The 19,586-nt window shown below is 50.6% G+C and overlaps 1 protein-coding gene across 15 annotated transcripts in view; it reads right to left on the minus strand.

Moving 5' to 3' along the window:
• Positions 1 to 19,586, minus strand: part of ATP2B2 (ATPase plasma membrane Ca2+ transporting 2) — a 114,992-nt gene that overhangs the window by 22,105 nt on the left and 73,301 nt on the right. For all 15 annotated transcript variants that reach the window (XM_063114973.1, XM_063114971.1, XM_063114967.1 and 12 more), the window contains 2 exons: positions 9,287 to 9,528; positions 8,057 to 8,291 (listed from right to left, as the gene is read on the minus strand). In XM_063114973.1, coding sequence (XP_062971043.1) covers positions 8,057 to 8,291; positions 9,287 to 9,528 — 477 coding nt within the window. The remainder of the gene's footprint in view (positions 1 to 8,056; positions 8,292 to 9,286; positions 9,529 to 19,586) is intronic.

Consider the following 19,586-nt stretch of genomic DNA (forward strand, 5'->3'; position numbering starts at 1 on the left):
AATTATCTTCATGTAAAATATGCCATTTCGCTGCAACAGGAAAGATTGTGTCCTGCCCTCTTTGATTGTAATGACCAGAACAGACCTAGCCAATCAAAAGGCAGCACACACCACCCCTCAGGTCCCCAGTAGCCGTCCCTGTGCAGAGTCATGGATTTGCTCTGTAAATAGGATGCAAAAAGTAGCCTGGAGCTGCTGCGGCCCTTTGTACACAACATATCAACTGAAGAAGTGATTCTTACCCGTGGGCAGTGACCAGCGACAAGTAATAAAATCATGTCACTGTATTTGCTGCGAAACGTCTTTGAAGGGGAGAGAACATGTCAAGGGCAGAATATCCAGTTGTGCGGGAAGACCAAAGAGAATCTCAGGCCTGGAAGCACTGAGTCCGGCTCCCCACTCCTCCAATGCACCGCGGGGACCGCAAGCTCACTCCCGCGCCTGCCCTGCCAAGCCACTGCTGAGACAGCTTGAAGACCGCTATGGTTAAATTGTGTCCCTCCAAAAAGATACACTGAAGTCCTAATCCTCAGTCGCTGTGAATGTGACCTTACTTGGAGACAGGGCCTTTATGGGGGCAATCTAGTTAAAATGAGGTCATCAAGGTATCTAATACAATATGATTGGTGTCCTCATAAGGAGAGGAATTTTGGACACAAAGATGTGCATATGAGGAGACGCCACATGAGGATGAAGGGAGAGATCGGGGTGAAGCGTCTACACTCCATGGAATGCCAGAGATCGCCAGCAAACACCAGGAGCTAGGAGGGAGGCCTGGAACAGATGCTGCCTCGCAGCCTCCGAAGGAAGCAGCCCTGCCGACACCCAGATCTCATACCGACGTCCAGCCTCCAGAACTGCGAGGTCAGGGATTTCTGAGTGAGTCCACTCTGTCTATGGGACTTTGTTCGGGCAGCCCTAGCAAACTAGTATGAAGAGTTAGAACCAAAGAGTTGGTCCAAACCCTGACTGTGGCACCCCCTGCCTTCTGCTCCATTCTCTGCCCTCAGGAATGGTAAGAACGAGGATCGGCCTTGACAACGTCTCGCTGTGTCCACCGCCACCCACACCCGCTCCCGTTCCTCTAGTCACCTCGGTCCTCGTCTCAAGCTGGGGTCACTGCCTAGCCCCCCCCGGTCTCCCTGTCTCTGGCCTTGGCCTCCTTCCATCTTTCCCCTACCCTGGCCACCAGTGACCCACCTAGGTGTCAGCCTGTACTGTCACTCTCCCTGCCTGGTGGAGCAGGGACGACTGCCTTGGAGGTGTGGGTCCTGGCGAGGAGGACTGCCCAGCCGCGGCGGTAGGCAGCGACCTCTCTGCCGCTGAAGGGTTAGAGCAGGGGGAGCTGACCGTGGGCCTCCGCCGGGGTTTGTTTCCGGGGTCTGGAGGGGAGCCTCCCATGCCTGCTCAAGGTTCAGGGCCCATGTGAGCAAGGCCTGTGCCTCGTGCCACGGTGGCTGCTCACATAAGCAAACGTGACCTCTTTTTCACGGAGCCAGAGGGAGTGGGGATGTGGAATGTCCAAGATCCTGTTTACGTAATTTATTGATGTCCTCACAATGGCTGTAACTTGGGCTGCAGCCCCCTGCTACCTCCTGCCCCAGGAGACAAGAAAGAGCTGATGTTCTTTTGGGAATACACACCTGATCTGGCTCTGAAGGGAGGAATTTAGGTTATGTTTGTTTCAAAGACACTTCAGGTCTTGGAGTTGGAAGGAACTTGGAGTCGTTGACTCTGACCCTGTGCTCATCGCCTAGATCTGCTCCCAGGCATCCCTGACATATGGTCAGCTAGCTTCTGCTGCACACCTCTGATGATGGGGTGCTCACCCCCTCAAGGGCCAGCTGCTCCACAGTGGAACAAATCTAGCTTATTCTCTCACGTAACCTTTCTTTTTTCAGAAAGCAAAGTGTTGCTCTGTGACAGACCTGTACTCTTGTTGAGGCAGGGTCTTGGTACAGGCCTATACAGAAGGCTCTGGGAGCACAGAGGAGGTGCTATGACTTCAGAAGGAAGTGGGTGCGGAGGAGAAATCAGAGAGCTTGCTGGAGGAGGGGAGGCTTGAGCTGGTTCCGTTTAGCCAACACCAGCTGAGGCTCTGGTGCCTGGCACTGTGCTGCGGCTGCGCAGATGAACACGAAATGGTCCTGGCTGCACAGAACCGTCCATGAGGGATGCAGGCAGAGAAGGCCTCAGGTGTGAGCAGGCAGGGGGCCACGCTGCGGGTGATCTGGAGGGGCTGAGTCTGAGGGGCGAGGGCTGGTGGCCATGAAGCTGGAGAAGGGCCAGCTTCAGGTGGTTGGAAGGTGCTGGAACAGGGACTTGCTCCTTCAGGCACTGGGAGCCATAAGAAGTCCTGAACTCAGAATGAGGTGATGGTGCTGTGCTTTAGAAAGACTCCCGCTTAAAAGGCTGTCTCATGGAGCCCAAATTGGCCACCCTCTGTGCCTCTCTGACAAGCCAGCAGGTGAGAAAAAGAAGGCTAATTTTTACGGACCCTACTCTTTCCTCTGTGCCTCGAGGAGACAGGGCTCAGGGGCCAAAAGGCTGGGGTCCCACCCAAGCCTTGGTTTCCTCATCTGTAAAATGGGGACAATAGCACCCACCCTTCAGCGGGCTGGGAGGATCCTGTGACAAAGCACAGACGGTGCCAAGCACAGGATGGGGACATGCAGACTTCACAATTTGGCTCCAAGCTCCCTTTCTAGCCTTTTCTCTCATAAATGCAACAGGGGTGCTCGCTGGCCTCCAAACACTGAGCATTCCTCCACGTCCCCTGCCCATGCAGAACCCTCTGCCTGGAGGCCATCCCTCCCTTAACCTCCAGGTGTCCAGCCTTTCCCTCTCACGTGGGAAACGCTCTCTGTCATGAAGCCATCCCTGATTTAAGGCGAGTTCCTCAAACTGCTCTCAGCACGTCCCTTCCTGCTCGCTCTCTCGCTCGTTCCACAGCCGCTCTAGACGTCCAGCTGTTCTGGGCATTGAGAACCCAGAGATGCTAAGACTAGAGCCGAGAGGCACTGATCTGTTGGAATATGCCTTTCACATAAATAAAACCACTGTTAAATTGAAAATAAATAGATACACTTGGGAAAAAAAAGGCATCTTTCACTAAAATTATCCTAGATATTTCTCACTGAGGAAAAACAGCCAGGAAATGGGAGCTTCCTGTCTTCATTAAATAAAGGCTTTTAAACATCTGTTGTTTCTGGTGGCAGCCGTCATTGTGACCCCAAGGGCTCCAGACGCCCTGGATAATCCAGCGAATCCCAGACCATTGCTGTCCTGATGGCTCTGGCTTCAGCCAGCCTTGGAAAATGCACCCGTGGTGATGCCTTATGGTGGGGTGTTTGGGCAAGTATGTTTTTATCTGTTCTGGCCTTTGGTCTTCTCCAGAGAGGAAGGCAGGATGGAGATTCACACCCTTTACAGCTGGGGAAACCAAGGGATGTGGAGATTGTCTTCCTGCAGTTACAAAATGGATCTGGACATGTCTGTAGCACCCTCGATGTGGTCTGGGTGAGGTTGTCCCTCTGGCTGGGCCTCACCAGGCTGGAGGCAGCAGGCAGAGTCCACCCATGAGATTCAAGGCAGGGGACAAAACCTTCTGAATAATGGGATGAGCCCAGGAGGACAAAGCCTGGGAGAGCTTGACAAAAACCCGCCCACCATAGGCACAGACACTTCCTGAAGGTCCCCCCCAAAACCAGTGACAGTGGCTCCTCTGAGATGGGAACTGTGGGGCAAGAGGTGGCAGGAGGGGCTACTTCACACTGTCTGTGCTTTGAACCTTTTGACCTTGGCTCCATGTGTATAAATTATCCTAAAAATCAAATAAATTAAAAACCATACCCGCTGGTCTCCTTGGGTCCTGTGTCCATCCCCACCCCACTGGAGGCGCTGAATCAACAGGTTTGAGCTTTAATACCTTCAAATAGCGTCACCTACAACCCTGCTGTGTCCTGCACCTGCGAATGTCAGACGGCCCAACAATGTCACTCTTCAGATGGGGAAACTGAGGCCCAGGGAAGCGATGCCCCCGAGGTCATCTGTGAGGGAGTGGCAGGGGCAGGATAGAACCCATATCCCTTGACTCTGCCGTGTCACTAGAGTAAGTCCTGCTCTCAGACACAGTTTACTCCTTTTAAATATACATCCCGGGTTGGGGGAGCCGAGGGGAGAGAGGAGGTTGCCCGCAAGGATGCACCAACTGAAGGACGAGGAAGAAGACGTGAGGGGACGTCTTCCATCAGCCGCTTTCAGTCAGAGAATGTCAGAGCTTGGAAGGAACCTGAGGGGCACCTGGGCCAACCTCCCATTTTGCAGATGAGAAGACTGAGGCACGGAAAGGGAAAGTGGCTTGTTAGTAGCCAAGTTGGGGCTTGGATCTAGGCCCCTCTTTTCCCAAAGTCTGTGTTTAAAGCCAACTTCTCTGGATGACCAGGTGTCAACAGGAAACACCAGAGACCCAGCTGAGTCCCTCTCCAGCCCTGGGCCCGTGCAGCTCGCGCCCCTCTCCTCCCACTCCTGACTTGGAACTACTCACTCTTTCCTTCTGTGGCGCTCAGGCAAAGGCCCTGGGGCAGGAAGGCAGAAAGTCTGTCCTAATCTGGATTTGGTCAGGCACTTACAGCGAGACTTTGGGAACATCTCTGTCCCTCTTTGCGCCTCAGTGTTTTCATTGGCAAATTGGGGCTGCAAGAAGGTGTGTGGACTAAATCGGCAGTGTGAGCCTCAAACCAACTCCTTTAGTGACTGTGAAATGAGTCTAGTGGGTGATGACCGGCATTTAAAACAAGAAAGAAAGAGATAGAAGAGAACAGAAAATACTTAAATGCATTGCATTACTTAGTGAAATTCTTATTTTGGTTAAGTGTGTGTGTTCATTGAGTCATGACATAAAATACATTTTATTACTATGGGCCATGGCCAGATAAATGTTTGTGTGCGATGCTGTTTTCCATCCCATTGTGGGGACGTTTCCAAGGCAGTGCGACGGGGTCTGGGAGGGGCCGGCGGGAGGCCATGGGGTGGGGAAGGCTGGGGAGCGCTAGGGCGTAGCCACGCTGGCCTCGTGTGTACACTGCACAGGGACACGTCTCTGCACCTGTTCTGAGCGATTTCCAGTAAGGAGATAACACATCACCATGAGGCCTGAACCCATTAGCAGCTGGTAATGAGCCGGTGTCCCACAGGGAGACCGATAAATGCTTGTCTGTCCAGGGAGAGAGCAGGCTGCAGGAAAACACAGATGGCTCCTCTGCCAAGCTCCAGGGGCATGAATTGTTGTTGCTGTTTTAGGATCTGAGTAGGGGTGAGGAGGCCGCAGTGACACCCCCACAGGAGGCCTGAGAAAGTGTGTGTGTGTGTGTGTGTGTGTGTGTGTGTGTGTGTGTGTGTGTGAGAGAGAGAGAGAGAGAGAGAGACAGAGACAGAGACAGAGACAGAGAGAGAGACAGAGAGAAAGAGAGAGAGAAAGAGAAAGAGAGAGAGACAGAGAGACAGAGAGAAAGAGACAGAGAGAGAGAGACAGAGAGAAAGAGAGAGACAGAGAGACAGAGAGAAAGAGAGAGAGACAGAGAGGCAGAAAGAGAGAGAGACAGAGAGACAGAGAGAAAGAGACAGAGAGAGAGAGACAGAGAGAGAGAGAGAAGCCCCAGGCACGGGGCTGGAAGACCGGGGTTCTAGTCCCATTCATTCTCGTCCGTTCATTCCACAGACACTACCGAGCACCTTCAGGAGGCCGGGCCCTGTGTTAGGGCTGCTGCTTGTCACTGGATCTGGAGTAATGCATCTACTGGGGAAGGGCATGAAGGAAGGGGACCCTCATTTATGGGACACCTACCTCGTACCAGACGCTCTCTCGTTGCTCATACATGCAGGACCTGAGCCCTCATACACCCCAATGCGTGCAAGGGGTGCTGCTACTGTCCCCAGTCTACAGATGGGGTGCAGAGAGGTTATGTAAGTGGCCCAAGATCACACAGCCTGCGATGCTGGCACTCAGGATCCTGGGTCTGTCTGATCCTGAGCTCACTCTTTGACCCCCTCCCTGCTGCCTAAACCTGAAAGTCCACGTCTGTGACCTCCTAGCTTTGCCTGTTCTTTGGAACAGAAATCTTACATCGTCAGAGCTGGGAACGTGGACGGCGTCTTGTCTACTCCCTTTCACTTTAAGCAGGAGAAAGTGAGGTTCTGAGAGGGGCAGGGAGTGGCCAGAGGCCCCCAGAGAATGGTGTCAGGGAAGGTTGGGAATACTGAAGTTGCCCTTCGTTGAGTCAGATGGCCCACAGCTAAGGCCAGTGTGGACCCAGCTGGAGCCTGGCCAGGAATCAGGTCTGGACCCAGTAGCAAGCTTGTTCTGTGAGGAGGCGGAAGCGACCCCATCCTGCGCCTCGCCTTGTGCGCTGAGCTCTCCTCTGGGGCCCCACAGGGAAGCTGGCTTGCCCCGCCTGCCCACAGCAGCATTTTTGAGATTGGTGGCAGCTTGCCCCTCTCCCCACAGCCTCTCTCCAGCCTGGGCAGCCCATGGACCACACCTGGCCCATCGCCCCAGGCCTCGCAAACCCCCAGCAGTGAATTCTCAGCTGTCACCCCAGAAGGAGACTGAAGAAGACCTACCACATGCAGAGCACCCCACTAGGGGCACCCATCCACTTCACCTCCTGCGATCCTCATGAGGTGGGTGCTTGTGGAGGGTTAGAAATTTTGATTCTCATTTGATTTTTAGAGTAGGGCTTTTTAGGTAAACACATGCATGTATGGGACCAAAGTCCTCGGTTTAGGAGACAACAGTCTACAAATAGCGTGGCAACAGCCCATCTAATCAACTCTCATCACTGCTTAGGTGTGGGATTGTATACTTTAATGATTTTAGAGCTAACAGGTGGTTGTCATACCAATCCTGTTAAGAGATTTTAAGAATTGCTGAAGGGAAAGATGTGAAAAAATGTTTGCTAGGGGCAAGCTGTCTGTTGGTGGAAACTTTAGAGATAATTATACTTAGATTTAATCGTAAGAATGTAAGTTTGCTGAAATCATTTGAGGAGAGATTATATTTTAGATAATGACTGCAGCTTGACCAACTTAGCTTTTCACAAATTGTACTTTGGAATGTCACGTTGTTCATTTTACTGATGTTATCTGTTTCCATTGTTTAAGCTCTACTTAGCCATAGATAACTTTCGTCACACTACCCATGTCTTTGTGTCCTTTTGAAATGATTGAATTAACTGATTTGTCTTGTGAAACTTCCTTGTCTTGACAATAAAAAACAGAAGCTAACTTTGAATCGGGGCTGTACCCAGTTTTCTCCTCCTAACAGAGGAGTTGCTGAGGTGCAGTCCCTTCGGGCTTCTCATCGCATTCACGGTGCTTTGAGTAATCTTTTTTTTCATCTCCGTTACACAGTGAGAAGTATAACAGGTGCTGTCACCCCCTTCCCTTCTGCTTGAGAATGTGACCTTTGATTACTTTCTAGCTCATGTCCCGGGAAACCTGATAAAGGTAGACTGGCTGCTGTGTTACCAGGCAAGCTTGCTAAGGGGAACTTCCTGGTGAACTGCAACTGGACTGGAAGAAACATAAATACTGACAGGGACCCTGCACTTTGGGTTTTCTTGAGTGCAATGACTCTTATTACTGGGCATGTCCTTTGCAGGGACCCTGGAATCTAGGCCTATGGATTTGTTACAAGAGATCCTGGCTGCTGTGGGGCCAGAGGCTTCTAAGGTAGGGGAGCCCCGACACCTGTCCTTGGGGGGCCAGCGGAGAGAGCTCCTGGTGGGCGAATGGACAGCTCGAGGAGTGTCCACGGCACAGCAGCACCTGCTGGCACACTGTGGGTTCTGTCCATGTCCTTCTGAGCAGCCCGATGCCAAGTGCGGCCTACACTGGTCTGAGGAGTATGAATGTTTAGGAGCAGGTAAGAAGATAGCCATGGACGTTGCACAGAGACTGAGCTCAGAGAGGTGAAGTGACTTATTCCAGGCCACCCAGGTGGCCAGACTCCCAGCCTTGCCCTCTTTCCCTGAGCTCACTGGCTCCAGGGGCCTACCTCGGGCCGCACAGGGTCCTCGATGCCCACCACGCAGATGCAGGTGAGGTCATTGAGGATGTCATTCTCGTTGTCCCAGTCGGGCTCTGGGCTGCTGGGGAAGTCGCGGTAGGCCACACAGATGGTGCGGAGCCCGTCGCAGGCCATGGGCTCGATCACTTTCTTCACCATTTCATCCCGGTCGCGGGGTCGGAAGACCCGGGGCTCACCCGCCCCACTGAGGATTTTGCAGCACCTGGGGGAGGACAGGAGGGAGATGAATAAGGTTCAGCTAAGGGCCCAAGGAGTCCTTTCTCTGACAGGCTTGGGGCTCACCTCCCCCTCCCTGGCAATGCCTAACTGGCTGTGACTGGTCATCCAGTGCCCATCCACTGGGCCCAGGCAGCCTTCCTGCCATATCTGCCCCAGGTCACTTGCAAGAGCAGTGATCTGTTAGATATTCACAAGATCCCATCTGAAAAACCAGCCTCTGGCTGAAATGGATGGCAAAGGACATACAACCTGGGCCAGTGGTTCTAGACCTCGCTGATGTGTTAGAATGGCTTAATAAGTGCTCATGCATGACCCTAACCCAGAGGCTCCAATTTAGTTTGTCTAGGGTGAATCCAGGAAACAATGCTTTTTATTTATTTATTCATTTATTTATTTTTGGCTGCTGGCTGGTAAGGTCATCCAAGTACTTGACCTTCAGTGGTTTTTAAAAAGCTCTCCAGAGTGATTCTAATACATAGCCAGGGTTGAGAACCACTGAGCTAGACCAATCCCCTCAATGTACAAATGGGGAAACTGAGGTCCAGAGAGGGGAAGTGACTTGCTCAGTTCTCCAGGCTTATGTCTGGCACCTGGACTCAAAGGAGTCTGGCTAATAATGAAGGCAACCAACCCTACACTAAGAGAAGTGAAATCAGAGAGATCTGTGTGTGATAATGGGTACAACTTCCTGATGACCCGGGACTTAGGGAGGAGGAGGGGGAGAACTTTCTGCCTGTAAAAGTTTTTGAGAGGATGTAGTGGAAAAGTGGTGGGCAAGGGGCCCTGGAGACGAGCCTTGCGGTGTGACCTTGGCAGCGCCCTTTCTGTGCCCCTCTCTGGGTGCTAGATGGCCCCTCCAGCCCACGCACGCTGCTAGGCCCAGCCTGGACGACAGCCGGTGCTGTGTGACCCAGACGTCCCCAGCTGCTGTGCCAGGGCACAGCCCTCAGCTCAGCACCCTGGCCGCCCGCCGCTTACTTCTTCAGCACAATCTCAGAGGCACCCTTGCTGTACATGCGGAAGCTCTCGTCGGGCAGCCTGATGACGGTGCTCATGGACTTGCGCACGGAGTTGAAGGTGTACACTTTGTAGAGCTTCTCCTCTGGCATCTGGCCGCGTGCGGGCTCGTAGTCCTGCTTCAGGTCCAGCACGAAGCCCAGCAGGCCGCACTCCGTCTTGTTGCCCACCTGCCGAGGCAGGGCGCCTTCCTTCTCCGGGGGCTGTGCAGAGAGGCAGGGGCGGCTTGCACTGGCAGGGCCCACCCTGGAGGAGTCCCCACCCCAGCTGTCCCCATTGCCCACCCCCTACACACTCAGGCCCCTGCATTCCAGGTCGACTCCTGGCTGTGGATGAAAGGAGTTAAGCAAGCTCAGCTTTTTAAAAATTATGAATTATTTCAAATATTAAAAAAAGACAGAATGATATAAGAAACAGTTGTGTACCTACCACCGAGCTTTGTAGAATCTTAACATTATGCCATATTTGCTTCAGATTTCTTTTTTAATAAGGAAAACATTACCGATAAAGCTGAATCCCCTCTGTGTACTCTTCCTATCTGCATAATTCACCCCTCGTCCCGGAAACAACCTCTACCTTAAATTTGGCATTAATTATTGTCACGTGTGTTTTAACTCTTTATTTTGAGGTAATTGTAGATTCACATGCAGCAGGAAGTGCTATAGAGAGCTGCTGTGTACCCTTCCTCTGGTTTCCCCCAGTGTTGACCTCCTGTGTAACCACAGTGCAATAGCACCACCAGGATACCGACACTGACACAAATCGACAGTGTTCAGATTGCACCAGCTTTACATGCACTGGTGTGTGTGCACACGCACACGCACACGTGTATTCAGTTCTTGGCAATGGCATCACGTGTGGATTCCTGTGACCACCACCACCATCCAGCCGCAGGACAGTTCCTCACAAGGGTCCCTGTGCTAAGGGTTGCACAGTCACCTCCCTCCCTACCCCTTCCTGGCCCTGGCCACCACTCAGGTCTCCACCTCCATGCTTTTGCTATTTCAAGCATGCTGCAGAAATGGACTCACACGGTATGTGACTTTTGGAGACTGGCTTTTTTGCTCAGCATAATCCCGTTGGGATCCAGCAAGCTGTGGTGGGTGCCAAAAACTTGTTTCTTTGCACTGATGAGTGTATTTCATGGTCTGGGTGAACCATCCCCTTGTGATTTTGATTTAGGTTGAACCAAATAAAACTGGTATTTCTGTTGTAAAATATGGTCAAATATTGGCAATTTCATGCAATTTAACCTACTCTATGTCCGTCTGTACGTGCAGTGCTGTTTTGTGTGTGGGACACTTTGTATCAGGAGATTGTGCACATTCTTCTGGAACTTGCTGGATCGCTTAACTTTCCACTTTTGAGAGTCACTCTTGTTTATGGCTCTAGTTAGCTGCTCTGTACCTGCACTGTGGACTGCACTAGACGGATGAGCTGCACTGACTCCTCCTCGTCCCGCGTCTCCACTCATTCACTTACTCGTCACCCTCCAGCGCCGCTGCTGAGTGCGGGCCTCTGCCAGCTGCGGCCGTAGGAACACCACCAGCCCCTGCCCCAGAGACTCAGAAAAACACCGGCCGCATCTCCCCAGCACCTCTCGTTTCCTCTGGTGGCTGCACCGACACGAGCCGCTTCGTGCCTCCGCCTTTGCCTTCGCTGCCCCCCCTGCCAGGCAAACTCCTCCTTGTCCTTCAAGGAGCAGCTCAGATATCTCCTTGTCTTTGAATATTGCCTCATGGGTCTGTCTGCCCCCGAGTAAAAGAGGCGTGGCATTCTTTATCTGGGTTCTCAGGGCCAGCACAGAACCCAGCACACAGTAGGTGCTTACTAAGTGTTTGACCAGTCTGATGGGGGAGACGCAGGCTAACAGGTGAGTACAAGATGCCTCCAGGTGGGCACTGATGGTGGGATTAGCAGGCGGCTGTGAGACGTGCCCATCCGCAGGAACGCTCGCTTCCCACGTGCACCCACACCCCTGCCCACGCCCGCTCATACCACGCAAAGTTAATATGCAGTGACTCAGGTGGAGGTGGCTTCGGGCGTGGCAAAAGCCTAGAGAGATTTTGAAGATGAATATGAAGGTACTTTAAAAAGTTCATGGAAAGATTCATAGTCTCTTTTAATTCTATTCTTCCACAAACTTTTTGAAGTACCCTTGTAAATACCTACGAATGTGCCTTTGTACCCCCCCGTCACCCGCCCCAATGGCTTTCCATGGGTCTCAGACCAGCCTTACACAAGGAACCCTCTGAATCCTCGTCCTCAGCCTCTTTCATATTGCTGAAAAGATCAGTGATGTGAAAATTTCTTCCAGGCAGGAAGAAGGCAGATTCAAGAAGATGCCAGCATGGACCAGCTGTGCGGGGACAGGGTGGACCCTCCATCAGCAAATGGATATGTCCCCAGCCTATCCCCCCCTTCTGCAATTAGGGCTTGGGCCCAGGGAGCAGACCTGAGCCACAAGGGGACACAGGCATTGATACGAGGTGGTCCTAGACCCAGGGATGCAAAGGAAGAAAGAGGCTTAGATCCTAAGCCATGTCCTCGGTTTCCCCATCTGTAAAATGGAGAGGCAGGAGCAGATGATTCTAGCTGAGAGAAAAATCAACCTTTTTTAAAAAGTGGACCGTGGTGAGGGATGGTGGAGAGAGGAAGAGGTGCAGGTCCCTCAGCAGGGGCCCGGGGGCTGTGCACAGGGGACAAGGCTCAGAACACCTCCCAGCTCTCACGGCCACACAGACCTATGTCTCAGCACCGCGTGCCTCTGGAAGGCTCCGCACTCCCAAGCGCTTTGATGAGACTTCATTTGGAAGCAGAGAAATCTTTGATACAGCTTTCCATTCCTGACTTTTGAGAAAACAAATTCTAAGAGCTTCCCTTTGTCTCTGTAGTATGCTATGCTGTGCTTAAAAAAAAAAAAAAAAAAAAAAAATATATATATATATATATATATTACAATTTTATAATTAACATTCTGGTGATTTCCAGAGTTTTATGATTTTTTCACAACAGTTTTCCCCCCTCCACTAATGAGAGAAAATGACAACATGGAGGACTTAAATAAAAATGTCTAGTTACTTATTTGCCCAAGAGAGCTGAGCAGTTATGCCTGCAAAACACCCGGCATTTTATTACCCTCTGTGATATATTTTAATTTTCCTCTAAAAGGATTTCAAACAATCCATGGTTGCAAATGGCAGAGCAGCCTCCTCCATAATTCAATTTGTTCCCATGAACTTGAGCTTTGAAATTGCCTACATGTGTTACTAAGAAGCAGGGACCCTCCCCTTTTCTCTCCTGGCTTTTTTAATCCTGGCAAACCCAGAGATTTTGCTCTTGCTGTAGAAATTTCAAGAGCCTTCTTATCTCCAGGGCTCCAACTCTATAAAGGAGTTAAGGCATTGGTATTGTTCCCATTTTGAGGGACAGACACAGGCCCGGGGGCAGAGTGCTGAGTGACTTGCTGCTTAGTCGCAGACCTGTGGAGAGTCAGGCCCGGGGTTGCCCCATGCCTCCTGGTTTTGGTTCACAGCTTCATCCAGCACATTTCTCAGCACTGGTGTTGAGCCCTGCTGTGGTTTGAGTATGTCCCCCAAAAGTTTATATGTTAGAAACTTACTCCCCAGTGCAACACTGTTGGAAGGTGGGATCTAATACCAGGTGATCGGATTAGACAGGTTAATATGGATTGATATCATGGGGGCAAGTTAGTTATCGTGAGAGTAGGTGGTTAGAAAGCGAATCCAGCTTCCGATGCCCTTCCCTTTCACACGTGCTTGCTGGTCCTTCTGCCAGGTTACAATGCACAAGGAGGTCCTCACCAGAGGCTGGCACCATGCTCTTGGGCTTCCCGGCCTCCAGAACCATGAGCCAAATAAATCTCTTTTCTTTATAAATTTTCTAGCCTGTGGTATTTTATTATAGCAGCAGAAAATGGACTAAGACAAGCCCTTTGGAAACGTGGAGTGCAGCTATGGGCGTAACTTTGAGAGGACAGTTTGTGCTTCTGCTTTGGGTTGCTGGGGAGTGAATGGAGAGCTAAGATCAACGAATGATGACTTGAAGAGCTACAAGTTATAAATAACATCTGCAAAAATGAGATTAAAGAAATCATAGCATGTATCACCTCACACTCATTAGGACGGCTACTATACAAAACAAGCAGAAAATAACAAGAGTTGGCAAGGGAGTGGAGACATGGAAATGCTTGCTCATTGTTGTGGGATATAAAATGGTGCAGCTGCTACAGAAAACAGTATGGTGGCTCCTCAAAAAATTTAACATAGAATTACCATATGATCCAGCATGTCCAATTCCGGGTGTATAACCCAAATAATTGAAAACAGGGACTCAAAGAGATATTTGTGTGCCCATGTTCATGGCAGCATTATTACAACAGCCAAAAGGTGGAAACAACCCAAGTGTCCATCAATGAATGAATGGATGAACAAGATATGGTCTATCCAGACAGTGGAGTATTATTCAGTCCTAAAAATGGGAGGAAATGCTGACACATGCTCCCACATGGATGGACCTTGAGGACACTATGCTAAGCGAAACAAGCCAGTCACACAGGACAAACGCTGTATAATTCTACTTATATGAGGTACCTGGAGTAGTCAAATTCAAACAGACAGAAAACAGAATGGTGGTTGCCAGGGGCTGGAGGGAGGGGAAACGGGGAGCTATTGTTTGAGTGCAGAGTTTCAGTTTTGGAAAAAGAAGAATTCTATGGTTGGGTGGCGGCGATGGTAGCACAACCATATGAATGTACTTAAAGCTACTAAACTGTCCACTTAAAAATGGTTAACCTGGCAAATTTTATGCCTATGTATTTCACCCACAATTAAAACAGTTTTAAAAGCTTAAAAAAAACACAAACCAAACCAAACAAAAAAACCCAAACCCCTACGGTAACAAGGCCTGTCTCGTGGTAAACTGCAGTAACTACAACATGATGATTTTTTTCTGAGGGACTCAGAAAAAGACTTTATGCTTACTGGCTGTCTCTGGTGACCTAGCCACATCGTTTCAGGACAGGCATGTGCAGTGAGGCCCCGATAGATGCCCAGGTTAACCACCACCCCAACCTCCTAGCAGTGGCTGAGTCTGTTTTTTCAAATGCCTACTCTGTGCTCATAACTTTACTAAGCTGTTCAGGTGCATCATTTAGTTGAATCCTCACCACTCCCTAAGAGGCGGGGGCTGTTATTATTCCCATTTTACAGTTGTGCACACTGAGGTCCAGAGAGGCACGAGGTTGTACTGCTAGCAAGTGGCTGGCCAGGATCTGCCCCCCGTGTTCCCATCTCTGCACCCCATAGCAAGCTCTCTCAGCAGCTCTGCCTGTCTTTGCTGGCATTCGAGACCACTCACTAATTAGCTTACCAGAGGGTGACTGGTTTGCAGTCCACAAGGGCAGGGCCGTCTGCCTGGCTCATCTCCGCACTGTGGGGTATTCAGTGAACGTTTGTCCAATGAATCAATGACTAATTTTGTGTTCGTGTGTGGGGTGCTGCCAATGGGACACCAGATGGGATGGAATTTTGGTAGCATTTGTCCTCCAGAATTGTCATCTCAGGACCTGCTTCCCCAGGAGCTCCTGAGCGCCAGACCTCCTGAGGAGAGTGAGGTGGCCGAGCCACTCCATGAGCCACGGATCTTCCCCAGAGGCTGGGAAGGCAGGAGGTTGGCATGGGTGTCCAGGGTGACAGAAATCCCTGGAATGTGGAGACACACTCCTGGAAAGCAAACTCCTTGAGGCCTTCCCAAGATCACCAATGCATTGTGTATGTGTGCTGTGTGCGTTTGCATGGTGTGTGTGTGTGTTGTGTGTGTATGGTGTGTGGTGTGTGTGTGTGTATGGTGTGTGGTGTGTGTGTGTGTATGGTGTGCATATGGTGTGTGTATATGTGGTGTGATGTGCGTATGGTGTGTGTGTCTGTGTGTATGGTGTGTGTGTGGTGCACAGTGTGTGTATAGTGTGTGGTGTGTATAGGGTGTGTGGTATGTATAGTGTGTGTATATGCTGTGTGTATGCTGTATGTGGTGTGTATGGTGTGTGTTGTGTGTCGTGTGCATGGTGTGTGTGTGTGTGGTGTCATGTGTGTTGTGTCGTGTGTGTGGATGTGGTATATGGTGTGTGTGGTGTTATGTGTGGTGTGTGATGTGCATATGGGGTGTGTAGTGTGTATGTTGTGGTGCATGGTGTGTATGTGTAGTGTGTGGTATGTGTGTATGGTGTGTGTGGTGTGTGTGTGGTATGTGTATGGTGTGTTGTGGTGTGTGTGTGGTGTGTGTGATTTGTGTGGTGTGTGGTGTGTGTGGAGCATATGTGGTGTGGTGTATATGTGGTGTGTGTGTGTATGGTATGTGTATGATGCGTGTGTGCGTGTGTAAGCATGTGGGAGAGTGCAGGTAAGAGGGTGGGATGCAGGGATTAATAGCTCTGTTAGAAACTGAAATCCTCCTTCTGGGGTGATTTGCTTTAAACTCTTCTCCCAGAGATGGTGTTTGCAAAAAGAAAAACAAAAACCAAAAAACATTGTTGAATTCAGCACCAAGGTTCCTGCCATTTCATACACAAAAACTATATCCCCACCCCACCTCCCTATCTTAATGCCCTGCAAAGTCCCTTCCAGAGTCTTCCACCCCTCTAGCACCCTTGGTTTGGCCGGAGCCCAGCCTCAGAGGGACTTTGAGGCTCATTCAAGTATTAGAATGAACCGTGGGTTTGACGCCAGGAGAGCCAAGTTCAAGGGCTCTCTCTGCTTCCCAGAGCCACTCTCCTTTCCCCCTTCTCCTCGACCCTCCCTACCATCTGCCCCAGTTCTCAGATTTATGGGAAATTAATCAAGCAGATCCTTCCTGCCTTTTGGGGGTTGCTGTGGCTGCCTGCGCAGGTGGTGTTGTAGCCACTGCAGTTTGGGCATGGGGTACGCTGAGGACCTGCTGTCTCTAACTAGGCCAAGTTTGGCTTATTTATTCAGGAAGACCATCCTGCCAGGGAAATCCTTCCTCCAGAACCATTCCAGGGGCTCCATAGAGATGTGTTTTTCTCTTAGTAGCTTCTGTTTTAATAATATGCCATAAACTTGCACAGCTCCACAAGCACCCATCTTCAGTTTAATAATTCAAATGTCAACTGTAGTCTCAACCTACTTTAAAAGAGGTTTCGTAAAATATGAAATTAAAGTCTGCTTGGGTGGTTTTCAGTACATAGAATAAACGTGGGCAGAGAAGATTTTCCCAGGAAAGCACATGCCTCAAAAGTCTGAGGAAAGAGCTATTTCCATCTTGCAGCTCAGCTGTGGTTTGGAGAGCAGCAGGGCTGATGAGAAGAAGCTCGAAGAAATCTTGACATACAAAGAGTTGGAGACCGCAAAGGAAATCTGAGGGTGTGCCAGCATTTCTGAGGCAGGAAAGCACTTTCTAACTTGAAGATGATTCACACACCTTCCCTCAGAGGGCGAGTTTAGTTCCTAATGATTAGAAATAAGAGTGGAAAGAAGGGACGGGGCATGGAATTGAGGCTGGCTTCCTGGGCATCCTTTCCTGGCCTCCTGCCTGCAGCCGAGGCCTCCACACCACCCTCCACCCGTGCCTGGGGTGGTTCTTTCTGAGCACTGTGAGGAGAAGTCTCTTAGGGGCGTATTTGCTATCATCGAGCTCCCCTCAGCCCTCCCGACCTCACCTCTCATCATTCTGGCCCCGCAGAAGTGTCCAGGCCACAGACTGTCCCGTTTCCTGAATGAGCCATGCATCTTCAGGTGTCTGGGCCTTTTTGGAGCTGTGTCCCTTGCTTGGAATGCTTACCCCCTTGCCTGGTTGGTGAATGCCTCCAGAATCCTCTGGGCCTACTTCTGCCACTTGGCAATCAGGAGTAACCCTGGCAGTTTACTTGATGTTTCTGCAGCTTCACTTTCTCAGCTGCAAGATGCGGATGGTCCTATTTGGCCTGATGGTCTGAAAGGGCTGTGTAGGGTCAAGGAAGACAGTGGCCGGCAAAGCTAACTCCAGAGGGTAAGGTTCAGAAAGAATAATAGAGGTAATGAGAGTAATAACTAATGTGATCTGAGCGCCTGGTCCATATCAAGCACTGTGCTGGGTATTCCACCTACATTACCTCATCGAACCTTCATAGCAGCCCTTGAACAGTCTCAAGGCACAGGTGTAGCTGGACGAGTGGGGCATGTGGGGGTGGTGACTTGCATAGGCTCTGAATCACACAGATCTGGGTTCCAATCCCGGTCCAGCCACTTATCTGCTCTGGGACTCTGGGCAAGATCTTTAATTGCTCCCAGCTTCAGGGTCCTTATCTATGAATTGGGAGTGTGAGAACACCTACTTTGCAGGGTGGTCTTACAGGCAATATAGGGTAAACACTCAGCATTGAGCTTGGCTAAGTGTTAGCAATTATGATTAATGATATGCTCACTTTCCAGACTGGAAAACAGGCTTGGAGAGGTTAAGTAACTGATTCAGGGTCACATAGGTACTGAGTGCTATAGCTGGGTTTTTTGGACTTCAGAGCCAAAGCTCTTAACCATCACTTCCTGGACTGGGTATCAGGACATCTGGATTCTAAGTTCTCTAACTTATGGGGTGACTTGGGACAAGTCCCTTCCCATTTCTTGGCTTCAGAATAAAGTGAGAGGGCTGGATTAGGTGTTCTCTAAGGTGTGAATCCATATAGGTGAAACCCACATAATCTACCCTTGCAAATATTCATCTAGTTTCATTTTTTAAAAGAATAAAAGCCACCAGCTAATCAGGAAGTCTCTGGATCACTGCAGCTTGTATGGCTGAGGGCAGCTGCAGAAGAGGCCAGCTCAGCAAGCTGCAGGTACTGAGGGAACACTGGTGTTGGCTATGGGACTGGTTTTGAGGTCAATTCCTCCCTCCTGCTTCCGCAAAAACAAGAAAGTAGAAGGTAGAGGTATCAGTCCTATCCTAATACTCTTATCAATTGATGTCGACCTATCTACCCACCCACATGTGCATCCATCTACCCTTCCATCCCACCCACCAACACATCCACCCATCCCATCCATCCATCCCCACATATATCCATCCCTCCCTCCCTTTCCCTACCTATTCCTCATCTCACTGATTACACATCTATGCATTTATTCACCAGTCAATTCACTTACCCCAACCATCCACCCAGTACTTCCCAAAAGCCTGTGCCAGGGTGACTAGAGAAGACTCAGCTGTGTCTCTCGCTCTCAGAGAGCCCACAGTCTGCATCCGACAGCAAGAAGACCAGCAGAACTGGTGCCCTCATGGAGGAGGAAATACAGCATGCAGGAGCCCAGCCCTGCCCCGGGTCTTATTTTTCCAGGCCAGGCTCCTTTGCCAGCCAAAGCTGATGTGCTGTGAGGCTGATGGATGTTGCCCTGTCTCTCTTGCATGGTTTCAGAATGTCCTGCAGTCTAGATTTCCCAGCCTGGTTTGGAGGGGGCTAGACTTATATCCTGGACCAAGCAGCCTCAGCTTTTTCTCAGTCTGCATCTAGGCCTAGAAAGGGCAGCCCCCGAGAGCACCTCTGTCCCCCATATGGCTGGCAGGCCCGGGCTGTGATAAATGTGACCCTCTGGGCCCCGGGTCTTCCTTTCCAAGACCACCATAGGCTGATGGTGCTGCAGGACTGCTTCTGGTGACCAGGAACCTAGTCTGGACACCCTGACTCAGCAGCTGGCTTTAGGGTATCCAGAAGTTGGCTGTATGGCTTTAGGCAAGACCCTTTCTCTCTCTTGCTGTGATGTCTCTGCTGCCTGTTTATTTGTAAGCCTTTGCACTGCTGCAGAAGGGATCCTCTCTCGATGAGTGATTTTATTGCTGAATAACAACACTGGTCACACTGAGTGCCGACTGTGTGCCAGGCACTGTGCCATGCACTTTCCACTTACGAACTCATTTCATCCTCATGATAATCCTGTTTCCCCCAGGAATTGAGGCACAGAGAGATTAAGTAACTCGTTCCATTCACACAGCTAGTGAGGGGTCTGAACCCAGGACGTCTGGCTCTGAAGTATGAGTTTTAACCACCACCCAATCATAGCCAGGGCTCTGCTGTCCCTCTCACACTGATAGCCATCAGCCCCCTGCAAGGAGTACCTGTGGCCAGGGTACTTTCAGGACAGACCCAGAAAGACAGGCACAGGGGTCCTACGATGCTGGATTCAAGGCACAGAGGGGGACACTGGTGCCTGAGAGGTAAGTGACCTGGCCTGGATTACAAACCAGGAACCCAGTT

Source organism: Cynocephalus volans, chromosome 11 (assembly GCF_027409185.1).
Source record: "Cynocephalus volans isolate mCynVol1 chromosome 11, mCynVol1.pri, whole genome shotgun sequence".
NCBI classification, from domain to species: Eukaryota; Metazoa; Chordata; class Mammalia; order Dermoptera; family Cynocephalidae; genus Cynocephalus; species Cynocephalus volans.